This window comes from Heloderma suspectum, chromosome 9 (genome assembly GCF_057233095.1).
Source record: "Heloderma suspectum isolate Gila_16-S chromosome 9, 16-S_ref, whole genome shotgun sequence".
Lineage (NCBI taxonomy): Eukaryota > Metazoa > Chordata > Lepidosauria > Squamata > Helodermatidae > Heloderma > Heloderma suspectum.
This window is the reverse complement of record NC_139466.1, coordinates 25,110,846-25,122,879: the sequence shown is the minus strand read 5'-3', so window position 1 is coordinate 25,122,879 and position 12,034 is coordinate 25,110,846. Positions and strand designations below refer to the sequence as shown.

Here is a 12,034-nt window from a genome sequence, read left to right as displayed (position 1 = left end):
CTTTGCAGCTGTTGTCATGTAGAGAAAGAGGGTTCCCCCTTCTCTTTTACGTGTTTATCTGTTAGTCCCAGTAAAAAAGTTTCTGGCTTTAATTCTATAGTAGTCTTTAATATTCTTTGAGCTAAAGACTGTATTCGTTTCCAAAATGTTTTAGCTTTTTTACAAGTCCACCATAAATGATAAAATGTTCTGTCTTGATCTTCACATTTCCAACATCTTCCAGAAACACCTTTATACATTTTAGACAATTTAAACGGTGACATATACCATCTATACATCATCTTATAAAAATTATCTTTAATAATTATATGTAAAGTAAATTTTAAATCTTTTCCCCACATATTTTCCCACTCTTCCATTGATATATTATGACCAACATTTTGTGCCCATTTTATCATACAATCTTTTACTTGTTCATCTTCTGTCTCATACCTTAACCGTAGTTTAGCAATAACATGTTCATCATTTATACACAATGCTGTTTCAAACTCAGATTCTGTTTGTTCAAATCCACCATTTTTCTCATCTATTTTAAACCTTTCTTTAATTTGCAAATATGAAAACCATATATGACCTTCTTCCAATGAGCTTTCCCTTGATTTTAACTTATATTCCCCTTGTGACAGTTCCAGTAAATCATTATATCTTATCCATTTATGCATACTATCAAATTCTCTTCTGTACATTGCTTCTTGTGAAGATATCCAACGAGGTATTTTTTGATAGAACCTTAATATATATTTATTCCAAATTCTTAATACAGCCCTTCTTATATAGTGATTATTAAAATCTACATTCACTTTTGTTTTATCATACCACAAATAACCATGCCACCTGTGTCTCAGTTCATATCCTTCTAATTCTAAAAGTCTTCTATTTTTCAGCGTCACCCATTCCTTCATCCACATCAAGCAGCAGGCCGAAAAATAGGTTTTAAAATCTTGTAATCCCAAGCCACCTCTTTCCTTTGCATCTTGTAAGATTTTTATTTTAACTCTTGGGTTTTTTGCTTGCCATATAAACTTCGTTATGTCTCTCTGCCACTGCTTGAAAGGTAAATCCAATGTAATAATGGGTATAATTTGAAACAAAAATAACATTCTAGGTAATACATTCATTTTAATCGTTGCAATTCTTCCCAAAAGTGATAGTTGTAATTTTTCCCGTTTTAATAGGTCTTGTTTAATTTCATTCCACACTTTAACATAGTTATTTTGAAAAAGCATACAATTCATATTTGTCAAAAGGACTCCCAAATATTTTACTTTGTTTTCAATTTAGAAGCCAGTCTTATCCATCAACTTTTTTCCCCCTTGAACATTCATATTCTTTGTTAAAATTTTTGTTTTCTGTTTATTAACTTTAAACCCTGCCACTACTCCAAATTCTTTTAATTTTTTCATTAAAATTTCAATTCCCTTTAAGGGTTCTTCCAACATAAATACCAAGTCCTAAAAGCCCTCAGCTTATATTTCTCCTTTTTAATCTTTACTCCTGTAATTCGATCATCTTGTCTTATAACTCTATTCAGTAATTCTAAAACCAATATAAACAGTAGTGGTGACAATGGGCAACCTTGTCTTGTTCCTCTTTGTATCACACAAGGTTTAGTCAAATCCCCATTTATAATTATTTGAGCCTTTTAATCAGTATATACCGATTTCACCGATTTTATAAAATTTTCTCCAAAGTCCAGTTCTTCCAAGGAGGCATTCCTTAATTGACCAGTCACTGTTTCTATTGGCATTCTGATTTTTAAAAAGCATAATTTTAATATGGTGTTTTAATCTTTTTGTGTTTTTACTGTTTTATCTGTTGTGTTCACCACTCCGAAACCTGTTTTAGATATGGAGCAGTATACAAATATTGCAAATAAATAAATAAAATATTTATTTCTTTATTTTAATAAAGCAAATTTCTCTCCCTCATGGAGGTGAAGCTTGGATGGAGCTCAGATGAACAGGCTTACTAAGGTTTCCAGTTTAGGAGGAGCATGGCTTTAATGCCTTACATCGCCCCTTGTGCTCCCGCAAATCAGAAAAAGCAGTTTAAAGAAACTGGTTACACCAATGGCCAGACTCCATTTTGCTAAGAGAATTGTTAGCTTCATATTGCAACAGAGAACGATTTTGGACTTGTGATTCTGCCTTTTCTAGGAAGCTAAAGTTGCACAGTTATAATGCTCTTCTACAAATCTGTGGTGCAGCCATATTTGGAGTGTATTTCTGGCCACTCCATCTCATAAAGGGTACTGTAAAGCTGGAAAAAGCGCAGCAAAGGGCACACTAAATGTCCTAAGTAGTTGGAGCCCCTTTTCTTCAAGGATATTCTACGTTTTGAATGGCTTTTTACTTTAGAAAAAGAACTGACTAAGGGGAAACATGACTGAGGTTTATAAAATTATGCATGGTTTGGGGAAAGTGTGTCAAGAGACCTTTTCCTCCATCTCTTGTTATACTAAAACTTGGGGTAATCCAGTGCAACTGATGAGCAGGTGATTCAGGATTTGTCCCCCATTACTCGATGTGTAACTTTATGGAATTTGCTGACACTAGATGTGATGGCAGCTGGCTTTGATGGCTTTAAAAGGGGGCTAAGACAAATGTGTGGAAGATGAGAACATAAGAAGAGCCCTGCTGGATCAGACCAAGGGTCCATCTAGTCCATGATTCTGTTCACACAGTGACCAATCGACTACCACTGGGAAACCCTCGAGCAGGACATGAGCGCAACAGCACCCTCCTGCCCATGTTCCCCGGTTAGCAGTATTGAGAGGACTGAGATAGGTTGGCTATTAGTCATGATGGGCAATATGGAAACCTACATTGTAGCCTTTCCAGTGCCAGGTGAAGACCTTTTTATTTTCCCGCTCCTTTTTAGTTTATCAGTTTTTTTTAAATCCTCTAGGGCACAATCCTGTGCATGTTTAGACTGAACAAAAAGCCTACAACTCCCAGCATGCCCCAGTAAGAATGGCTGGCTGGGGCATGCTGGGAGTTGTAGGCTTTTTTTCTGTCTAAACATGCACCCTTAGTGCATTTTCGTGCTTTCCCCTGCTGCTGGCATTTACTCTGGTTTTATTCTGTTTTAAACTCAAGGTTTTTATATTAGGTCTTACTATGTTACTGTACCTTAGGGTTTTAGGTTTTGTTTTGTGAACTGCCCTAAAAGCTTCAGCTATTGGGCAGTATAGAAATGTAATAAATAAATAAAAATCAATCTTCGGCAGTAGCGTGCCATGAATGATGCTAGTTGCCGGGGAGCAACTGCTGGAGGTGCCTCGTGCCCTCTTGCCCTGCATCTGGGCTTCCTGGCTGGCTACCGGAGAAAACTGGAAACTGGGCTAGAAAGCCTCCTGGTCTGATCCAGCACAGCTCTTCATATGTTCACAACTGCATGATGGATTCAGTTTGAACAGGACTGTTCTGTGTTTCCATAGCAGCAGACGGATGCCGTTCACCCTCTGGAATTTCAACCCTGCCATCTCTAATTTGCTGTTCTCCGTTCTTTTGCTTTCAGAATTTTGGGATACTTCCTTTATGTATTTAAAAAAATCTTTGGGGAACCACTTCCTTAGCAGATCCAAGCTGCTGGAATCCTGTCTGGCTAGACTGCTCTCTTCTGGACCTGTTTTCCTTCGGAAAGGGCCAAGCTGAACAGCAGATGCACTCTACTTTGGGATGTTGTCGTGGTGCCTGTTCTGAAGGAATGCTGAACGGGACGGTGAGCGTAGGGTGGATAGTTAGCATAACTCCTTCAGGCAGGGATAGCGGTTTGTTGTGTGGCCCCAGCTGTGCTGTGAGTTGTGGAATTTAGCTTCCTCTGCAAATTCTTGAGCACACTAGCTTTACAAAATAAAAAAAAAAAGAGGAAAGGAGAGGTTCTAGTGGGGCTGTTGCTTGGTCACTTACCTGCAATTTATTTAAATCTGCCTGTTATTAAAACCTTAAATAGCCTCTTTGAGCTATTGATGTAAGTATGGTAGCCTAGAACGGAATAAACAGCTGCCATGTGTTAGATGCCCTGTCCTTTAACATGTTTCTTTCTCCATTACAGAAGCATGCCAGAACCAAAGTAGCCTCAACAACATAAAAAGCCTGCCCTTAACTTGCATCCCCACCAATTATGCTATCTGAACTTTAAGGCTAGACAACCGCGCTGTGTGTTTAGGGAGGGTTGTCTCTGATGACAATTCAGAGGTTTCTGCTGGCACAGAATACTTTGGCCTGCTTTTTGAAGGAGGTTTGTCATCAGAGCACATTATAACAATGCTTCAGTGTCTGCACTGGCTCCCTTTTGCCTTCTGAGCTTAGCACAAGGTGCTGATGAACGTATATAATACCTTGGCCCCAACTTGCACCAGATACTACCTATGTTTTACCATGACTTCTGTGACCAGACAGAAATGCTCTCGAGTACATTCTGCACCAAATCAGGCTGGTGCTGGTGAGCATAGAGAGGCCTTCTGGGGGGCTGTCTCTCAATGTTTGAATTGTCTTCCCCTGGGGACCTGCCAAAGTCTGAGCTAGTGTGCCTTCTGGTAAGGGTATAAGATTTCTCTCTCCCCTCCAAAGCCCTGCCCCTGGCTTTTGATTGCCAGGGATAGGATAGAGTAACTCTTGCCTAATCTGATATGTTGGGCTCTACATCCAGTAAATAATGAATGAATGAATTAAAATGTGTGTGTTGACTTGCAGCACTAAACCAGTATCCCTGCCTGTTGGGTTTCATAGGCCATGGTGAAGATGGCAACGGATATAACACTAAGGCCTCATGTGCACAAGCTGTTTCAGTGTCATATACTTAAGGCTGCAGTCTTAAGTATTACTCTCCTTTACCAGAGAGTAATTCCCATTGAATTCAGCGGGACTCCATTTGAAGTTAAATGTGCCTAGGATTACGCTCTAAATATGTGTTTAAACCCCATCATGCTATGTTCTCTGGGAGTCAAAGCGAGGAGTATATCTTGGAAAAGGAGGATGTAACTTTACCGTGGAGCTGTTTGTGTGTTACCAGAGACGGTTTTGCCCTGCTTCTTTTCCAAGCTGCCTCATTAACCACTCTCTGCTGAATATCCCATGTTGGCCTACCTAATAACATATTCTGCTTACTGCGATTTTTAAAAAATCTTGTAGGGTTCTCAAAACCACCTTCTTTCTTTGGAAAGCAACCTCCTGGCATTATCGGCACATGATCTGCCTTGGGAAGGTAGCAGCTCCCCTTCATTTGCTGCGGCAGTGCCCACCCCCAGCCCACTGTGAAACTGGGAGGGGGAAAACAAGGGATTGTTCCTTTTGTGCCTGTTGAAATAAGCACAGTCTTCTCAGCCCAGGCTCCTGCACTTGGCAGAGCGTTGGGTTTTCCCCTTCATCCCTCCTTTCCTGTCTGTGGTTTTTATACTACTTAAAAAATGTCGTAGTTTGATAAAGCCTCCTCAGTTGGGCTGCAGGAATCTCGTGTGTGTGTGTGTGTGTGTGTGTGTGTGTGTATGTATGTGTTATGAGGCTCCTTGGGGGGCATTTAGCCTTAGCAGTCATTGCTGTGCTGGGTCGGGCCAGACTTTGATAATCAGTATTACATGATGCTCTAAACACATTTTTTTGGTATTAAATAGAAAATCCTCCTTGTCTTGAAAACAAAATAAACAGTTACCTACTTTTTACTCTTCAGTTCACTGTTTGGCTTCTGGTGACTTCTTGAAAAGCGTTTCTGCTCAGGAAGTGCTTGGCTTCTCTGGTGTTTGAATGCTGCCTATACACTGTGTTTTGGGGGGCTCTGTTTCGTTCATCAGGCGGACAGAAAGGGATGGGTGGTGATGGGGAAACGCATGCATGCGGATTTCTTTGAATCCAAAATGGAAGGGTTCCTTCCACTGATCTTGGAAGACGTCCTCCCATAAGGATTGGGATAGGGCCTCCTCAGTGCTGGCCCCACCATTGTGCAGCTTCCTCCCGATGAAACTACAAAAGGACCCTTCAGTACATGCCTTGAAGACTCATTTGTTCCAGCCCTCCTTTCTTTATCAACTTTTTTATGCTACACATTCTGAGACTGGATGCTTCCTTCTGATACTGCATTCCTATATTGTTTGACTGTTCAAAGATATCCCAACTGGATCTTTTGCTGTACACAGCCTTGTGAGGCCCATGCCCTAAAAGGCATGTAAAGACTTTAAATAAATAATGAAAGAGACAAAGCCAGGGTAGATATTTTTATATTTGCCTTCGCTTAGATCATATTCTTAAATGTTGAATAAAAGCAAGTAAAAACATAAGATGCTTCAGACTGACAAGCTTCAAGGCTTAGCAGTAGATGAAAGTTAGCATAAAGTAGAATATCAAAATAAGGCTTAACTTGGGAGCAGTGAAGCTAATTAAGAGTGAGTGATGCAACTTTGCTAAACCTGAGCAGCTGTATAGCTCCAAGAACCTACTGTCTGGAAAGACCCAAGAGTCCAGTAGCACCTTAAAGACTATTTTGCTGTGGAATAAACTAGTTAGACTTTACGGAGTGCTACAGGGACTCTCTTTGGGTCTTTCCAGATGATATATTTTCTAAGAACGGATGTTTGATTGTCAAACGCTCCTTGTGAGGGAGTCCTTGAGGTTGTGCTTCTGTTATGGGGATACTGCATTTTTCTAAGCGCTCAGAATACAAGTGTGTTGCAGTAGGGGAAACGATTCTTTCCCCCCAGCTAGCATGTAATGTGTTATATGGAGTGTAGTTGTGCAGCTGTCCTGAGCACACCTTTCAGTGCCCTGTGCGGTGAATGATGGCTAGGAATGCCACTCCCGCTCTGTCACTCTACATCTTGTGACCTTTTTGTTTTTTAAAAATAAAATAAAAGTAAGCAATTTGGAAGTGCTTCTTCACCAACCTGAAGTGAAGTTGATAAGGTGATATCCAGACTTTGTATTGAGACTGCAGTGAGTTAGTGCAGGGAAATCAGCAGTGTTCTTTCTGTCCTTTATCTCTGCAGGAAATCCACCTAAACTTTGGGTAGTAAAGTTTCCGAGCAAGGTCTGGAGAACCCCTCATTAGTATCAGCGAGTCCAACTCAAGGGCCACCTCCAAAGGGTTGCAGTCAGAACGGCTAAAATTTAGCTGGGCTAGTTGAGGCAGTAAAGATAAAAAAGAAAGGTCTCAATTTCACTCTCTCCCTCCACTTTGAAAACAATAGTGAAATTGACAAAGCGTCCTATAGCAGGGGTGTTGAACCTCTTTCAGCCTGAGAGCCAACTTCAGTTTCAGAGAAGCTCTCCTGGGGGGCGGGGGGATGATGCCTATCCCAGTGGTGGGCAGGGCCAAAAGAAAAAAGGGAGGGCCAAAAATACCAGCATATTTTAGCTTAAATCTCTTACTGTCAGTAACTAAGCCTTAGGGGAGGCATTTCACCCTTTTAGAACGGGGGTAAAACACAGCACAAAAGCCAGGAAACCAGCAAATGATTGGGGAAGGGGGGAGCCCTCTGGGGAACCCTGGAGGGCCAGATTTCGTCCCCAGGGCTGAGGTTCTGCACCTCTGTCCTATAGGACATTGCACCCTCACCCACGATAGCACCCTCACCCACGATAGCACCCTCCAGATGTGTTGTGCTACAATTCCCACTGGCTAAACTGGCTGTAGATGATCGGAGTTGCAGTCTAAAACATCTGGAGGGTGCCAGGTTCGGGGAAGGCTGGGATAGGAAAAGGAAGATGAGCCCACACATCCCTCTCCAGTGCTGGATTGCCTGTCTGCCACCCCACCCTTTTCTAGAGGGATGCATAGCATCAAAACTATCTTGCTGCAAGGCATCCCTTCCCCACAATGCCCCAAACGAGCAACTTGCAGGAGGGTCATGCAGAGAATGTGATGTGGTAGATTGGGAAGCTGGTTCGTCTTCCGCAATTTAGCCATGGACAGGGAATTTCTTGGTCAGCATCATCCTCGTGTGGCTGCCGAGTAGAATGCTGCTAGGGTGGAAATTGCTTTTTCTAGCAGCAGAGGTACAGTGTTTGATTCTAACTTCGCGAGGTGTTGGGGGAACCCCCATTGACTTTTCAGAGTAAATTTTTTTAAAAGACACATTGACACATATTTTCCTTGAATTCCTGTGGCCAGACCCAAAAGGTTCTTTAGGACTTGGGACTGAAAGAGGGAAATACACAAAGCTGTGGCACCTTAGGGTGGCTTCGGCTGTACATTAGCCAAATACACAGTCGCCTTGGCAGTCAGCTGGCAGCACATGGATCCCTGCATGTGAATGTGGCTGTGTGCAGGGGAGTTGTGCTGGCTGCATTGGACAGCCTGCATGCGCACACGTGTGCACACGCAGCCTTTGGGCAAGACGGTCTTGCACTATTAGACAAAAGCAGAAGTCACCGAGTGTTCCATTTACTATAAGGAAGCACAGGACAGTTATTGGTATGGGTTGTGTGTGTGTGTGTGTGTGTGTGTGGTGTTGGTGGAGGAAAGAGGACAATTGGCCACCACACAGCTAATAAAACAAGGAGAGCAACACCAATGCCCAAACCCAACACTTTTGAGGCAAAGGTGAGTAAGAACCCTTTGTACTGAAGCTCGCAAGAAAATGTGTATATTCACATGATGAAGAGTATATATTCATACTCTTCATCAGAGGCAAGAACCTACATTCCATTCATTTCAGTGGGTCTGTTCTGCATGGGACTAACGTTGGATGCAACCCTTAACATATCCTGCATGAGATGCATGAAATGGCTGTTTCGTCTGAACATAGAAACCTGCCTTAAATCAGGTCCACATTATTTGCCCATCCAGCCTGGGGTTGTCTGTTCTAACCAGCAGCAGCTCTGTACAGCAGGGGTGGGCAACCTGTGGCCCTCCAGATATTTTGGCCTGCAGCTCCCACCAGTGGAGGCTGGTGGCTCCAATTTCCTTGGGGCTGTGAATCCATTCTGGGTTTTAGTCAGAACCAGCCAGAACTCTAAAGGAGCTACCCAGGGTGCTGACCCTGATCCCCCAGATAAATTCAGAACCTTAGAACCTTCTGGCTGGTTCTGACTAAAGCCTAGAATGGATGTACAGACCCACTGAAATCAGAGCCACCAGTCTCCATTCCCTCCTATTATCCCTCACTCCTATTATCCCTCAGGGCTGATGGGAGTTGTAGGCCAAAGCATCCAAAAGGCCTCAAGTTGCCCGCCCCTGCTGTAGGTGGCTACAGCCAAGGCGGCTTTCCTCATAACCCGCTTTCTGATCCTTAAGAAAAAAGCCGAATCTGGCAGGGCTTGAAGCTGGGAACGTACGCATTTGAACCGTGCGCTGCACCACTGTACTGCAGCCTTTCTCTGTGAAGAGTGGTGAAGTGTTTGCAATGTATTGGGCAGACTAACCTTTCCAAAGTGCTTCAATAAATAGATTTCTTATCACCTTCTGGAGGTCCCTCCACCCTTATCCCAACCTGCCTGCCAGCTAGTTATCCAGGCTGCTCTTTAAGGATGGAAGAGGAGGGCAGGGACTTTTGGGTGGTGGCCATTTGATGGGCAATGACAAGGCTCGTGGGCCATATCCATTGGTTTAAGTGTGGCTCTTCCAGATGTTCCCATCGGATTGCGGAAATGGCAGCTAGAGTATTGGGAGCACAAGGGTGCCCGTAGGGGACAGTCTGAGTGGTTTTATGTACTGCGTTATATTGGCTGTCTTTTGGGGGCCGGGCATGCTTACACCCGTCCCAACATCCGTGCTATCCACCAGTTGCATGGCATGATTACACGGCAGATCACCCGCCCTCCTTGGTAACAGTAAGGGTAGGGGTAATATCCCAGTAGCGGTTCGCACACTCGCCGGCAATATCGATGGGCGCGGCGGCAACGGGCACAGCAGTATCCTCTCTCATCCCAGAGGGGGTGAAACTCGAGTCCATTCTCTGCCTAGAGAGGGGTGGAATGAAGAGGGTCAGTGAGGGAGACATGCTTGTTCTTGCTTACAGGAGGAAGACGGGCGTCGGCAGTGGTAAACGCTGAAGTGCAGGAGCTCTTTGTGACAGTCCCCGTACACCCCCCCCCCGCCCGGAGAGTCCCCAAATGCAGGCCGCTGTGTGGATCCATATCAACAAACCAGTTTAAGCAGTTTTCATCTCCACCAAGAGCAGGTCTTCCGTAAAGCTCATGGGTCTTGGTTGCCCATTCTCCAGGCCAAGCCACCGCCAACTATTTTGCATTGCAACAGGGAACAAGATGTTGCTGGAACAATTCACCTCATGAGCCCTGCAGGTAAGCTCAGAACGAACTGCAAATGAACTAGTGGATGAGAGCGTCCCTGCTGATCAAAAGAATGCTGGCGCTGCGTTCCTGTGAGCCCTGGCTTTGCTACACCACTGGATCTCAGACAGTTATATCTGGCAGGGGACCAGAGGTCAGTCATAGAGAACAAGCTGTTCTGTTATGGGAAAACAGCCAGTAGCTGGGTCAGGAGGGGGCAAATCTGGCGAGTGGTTTGGGGCAGAAGGAGAGGGCAGGCAAGGTTCAGTCAAGATACTATTCCTGAAAAACTTTCCTCTTACTGCTCCTAGCCCTGATCCAGTGCACGCTACTTCGTAACTGTACAAGCGTAATAAAGAGGAGGGAAATCTCTAGTATGGGTCAGAAGGAAGAGGAGGGATTTGTTTTCTCGGTCTTAATTGCAGCTACCTTAAATGCCAAGTTCTACACCTAGGAAAAAGAAACCAAATGCACAGTTACAAGATGGGGGATGTGTGGCTCAACCACACTACAAGCGAGAATGATCTTGGAATTGTTGTTGATCACAAGCTGAATATGAGCCAACAATGTGATGTGGCTGCAAAAAAGGCAAATGCTGTTTTGGGCTGCATTAATAGAAGCATAGCTTCCAAATCCCGGGAAGTACTAGTTCCCCTCTACTCAGCACTGGCTAGGCCTCATCTGGAGTACTGTGTCCAGTTCTGGGCTCCACACTTTAAGAAGGATGCAGACAAACTGGAGAGGGTTCAGAGGAGGGAAACAAAGATGATCAGGGGACTGGAAACAAAGCCCTATGAAGAGAGACTGAAAGAACTGGGCATGTTTAGCCTTGAGAAGAGAAGACTGAGGGGAGATATGATAGCACTCTTCAAGTACTTGAAAGGTTGTCACAGAGAAGAAGGCCAGGATCTCTTCTCGATCATCCCAGAGTGCAGGACACGGAATAATGGGCTCAAGTGACAGGAAGCCAGATTCCGGCTGAACATCAGGAAAAACTTCCTGACTGTTAGAGCAATATGACAATGGAACCAATTACCTGGGGAGGTGGTGGGCTCTCCCACACTGGAGGCCTTCAAGATGAGGCTGGACAGCCACCTGTCAGGGATGCTCTGACTTGGATTCCTGCATTGAGCAGGGGGTTGGACTCCATGGCCTTGTAGGCCCCTTCCAACCTACTATTCTGTGATTCTATATCCTTTTGAACCTCTTTCAGCCTGAATGGCCAAATTCCATTTCAGAGAAGCTCCTGGGATTCTGATGGTGGGCGGGGCTGAAGGCAAAAGGGGCAGAGCCAAAATACCAGCCTATTTTAGCTTAAAGTTCTTACAGCTGGTAACGAAACTTTAACAGGGGCCTTTCAAGCTTGTGGGATGGGGAAGACAACTGCAGAAAAGCCAGGAAACCCTCAGACGATCAGTGGCTGGGGGAAAAGGGGGTGGGGCCATGAGAAAAGGGAGTGGCCATCTTGGGAAGCCCCAGCGGGCCGGACAGATTTGTACCCGGGGCCCAAGGCTCTGCACCCCTGTCCTATATAAATCACTGGAGAGGTGAAATTGGGTTGACTAGATTGCCACCAGGTTCTATGCTAGTCGAGTTCACCACGCAAGGAAAAGCCCATGTCCGTTGCAGCAGCACCGGCAGCTAACTTTGGAGGATGCTAATTTGGATTTTCCTGGGAGTGTTATGTGCGAGAACATGCAAAACATATTTGGCCGGAGCCTGTGTCAGGATATAAAAATTAAGTAAATCTACACATGCACAGCGGAGGCTGACTGTTCTACAACACTGCCTCCATGCAAAGTCCTCATCCC

General features: G+C 44.4%; 2 protein-coding genes across 4 annotated transcripts in view; one reads left to right on the top strand and one right to left on the bottom strand.

The window, feature by feature from the left end:
• Positions 1-12,034, top strand: part of TSPAN6 (tetraspanin 6) — a 103,055-nt gene that overhangs the window by 18,176 nt on the left and 72,845 nt on the right. Inside the window, exons 8-9 of one of the 3 annotated variants that reach the window (XR_014784819.1) lie at positions 3,520-3,723; positions 9,953-11,060. The exons of 1 other annotated variant lie outside the window; for it this stretch is intronic. The gene's annotated coding sequence lies outside the window, so the exon portion shown is untranslated. Of the gene's footprint in view, positions 1-3,519; positions 3,882-9,952; positions 11,061-12,034 lie in introns of those variants that run through there. One more of the 3 variants, XM_084813822.1, reaches the window with a different exon arrangement.
• Positions 9,642-12,034, bottom strand: part of TNMD (tenomodulin) — a 34,112-nt gene continuing 31,719 nt past the window's right edge. Inside the window, exon 12 of the mRNA XM_084813274.1 lies at positions 9,642-9,893. Within this exon, the coding sequence (XP_084669400.1) occupies positions 9,684-9,893 (210 nt within the window). The 3' untranslated portion in view covers positions 9,642-9,683. The remainder of the gene's footprint in view (positions 9,894-12,034) is intronic.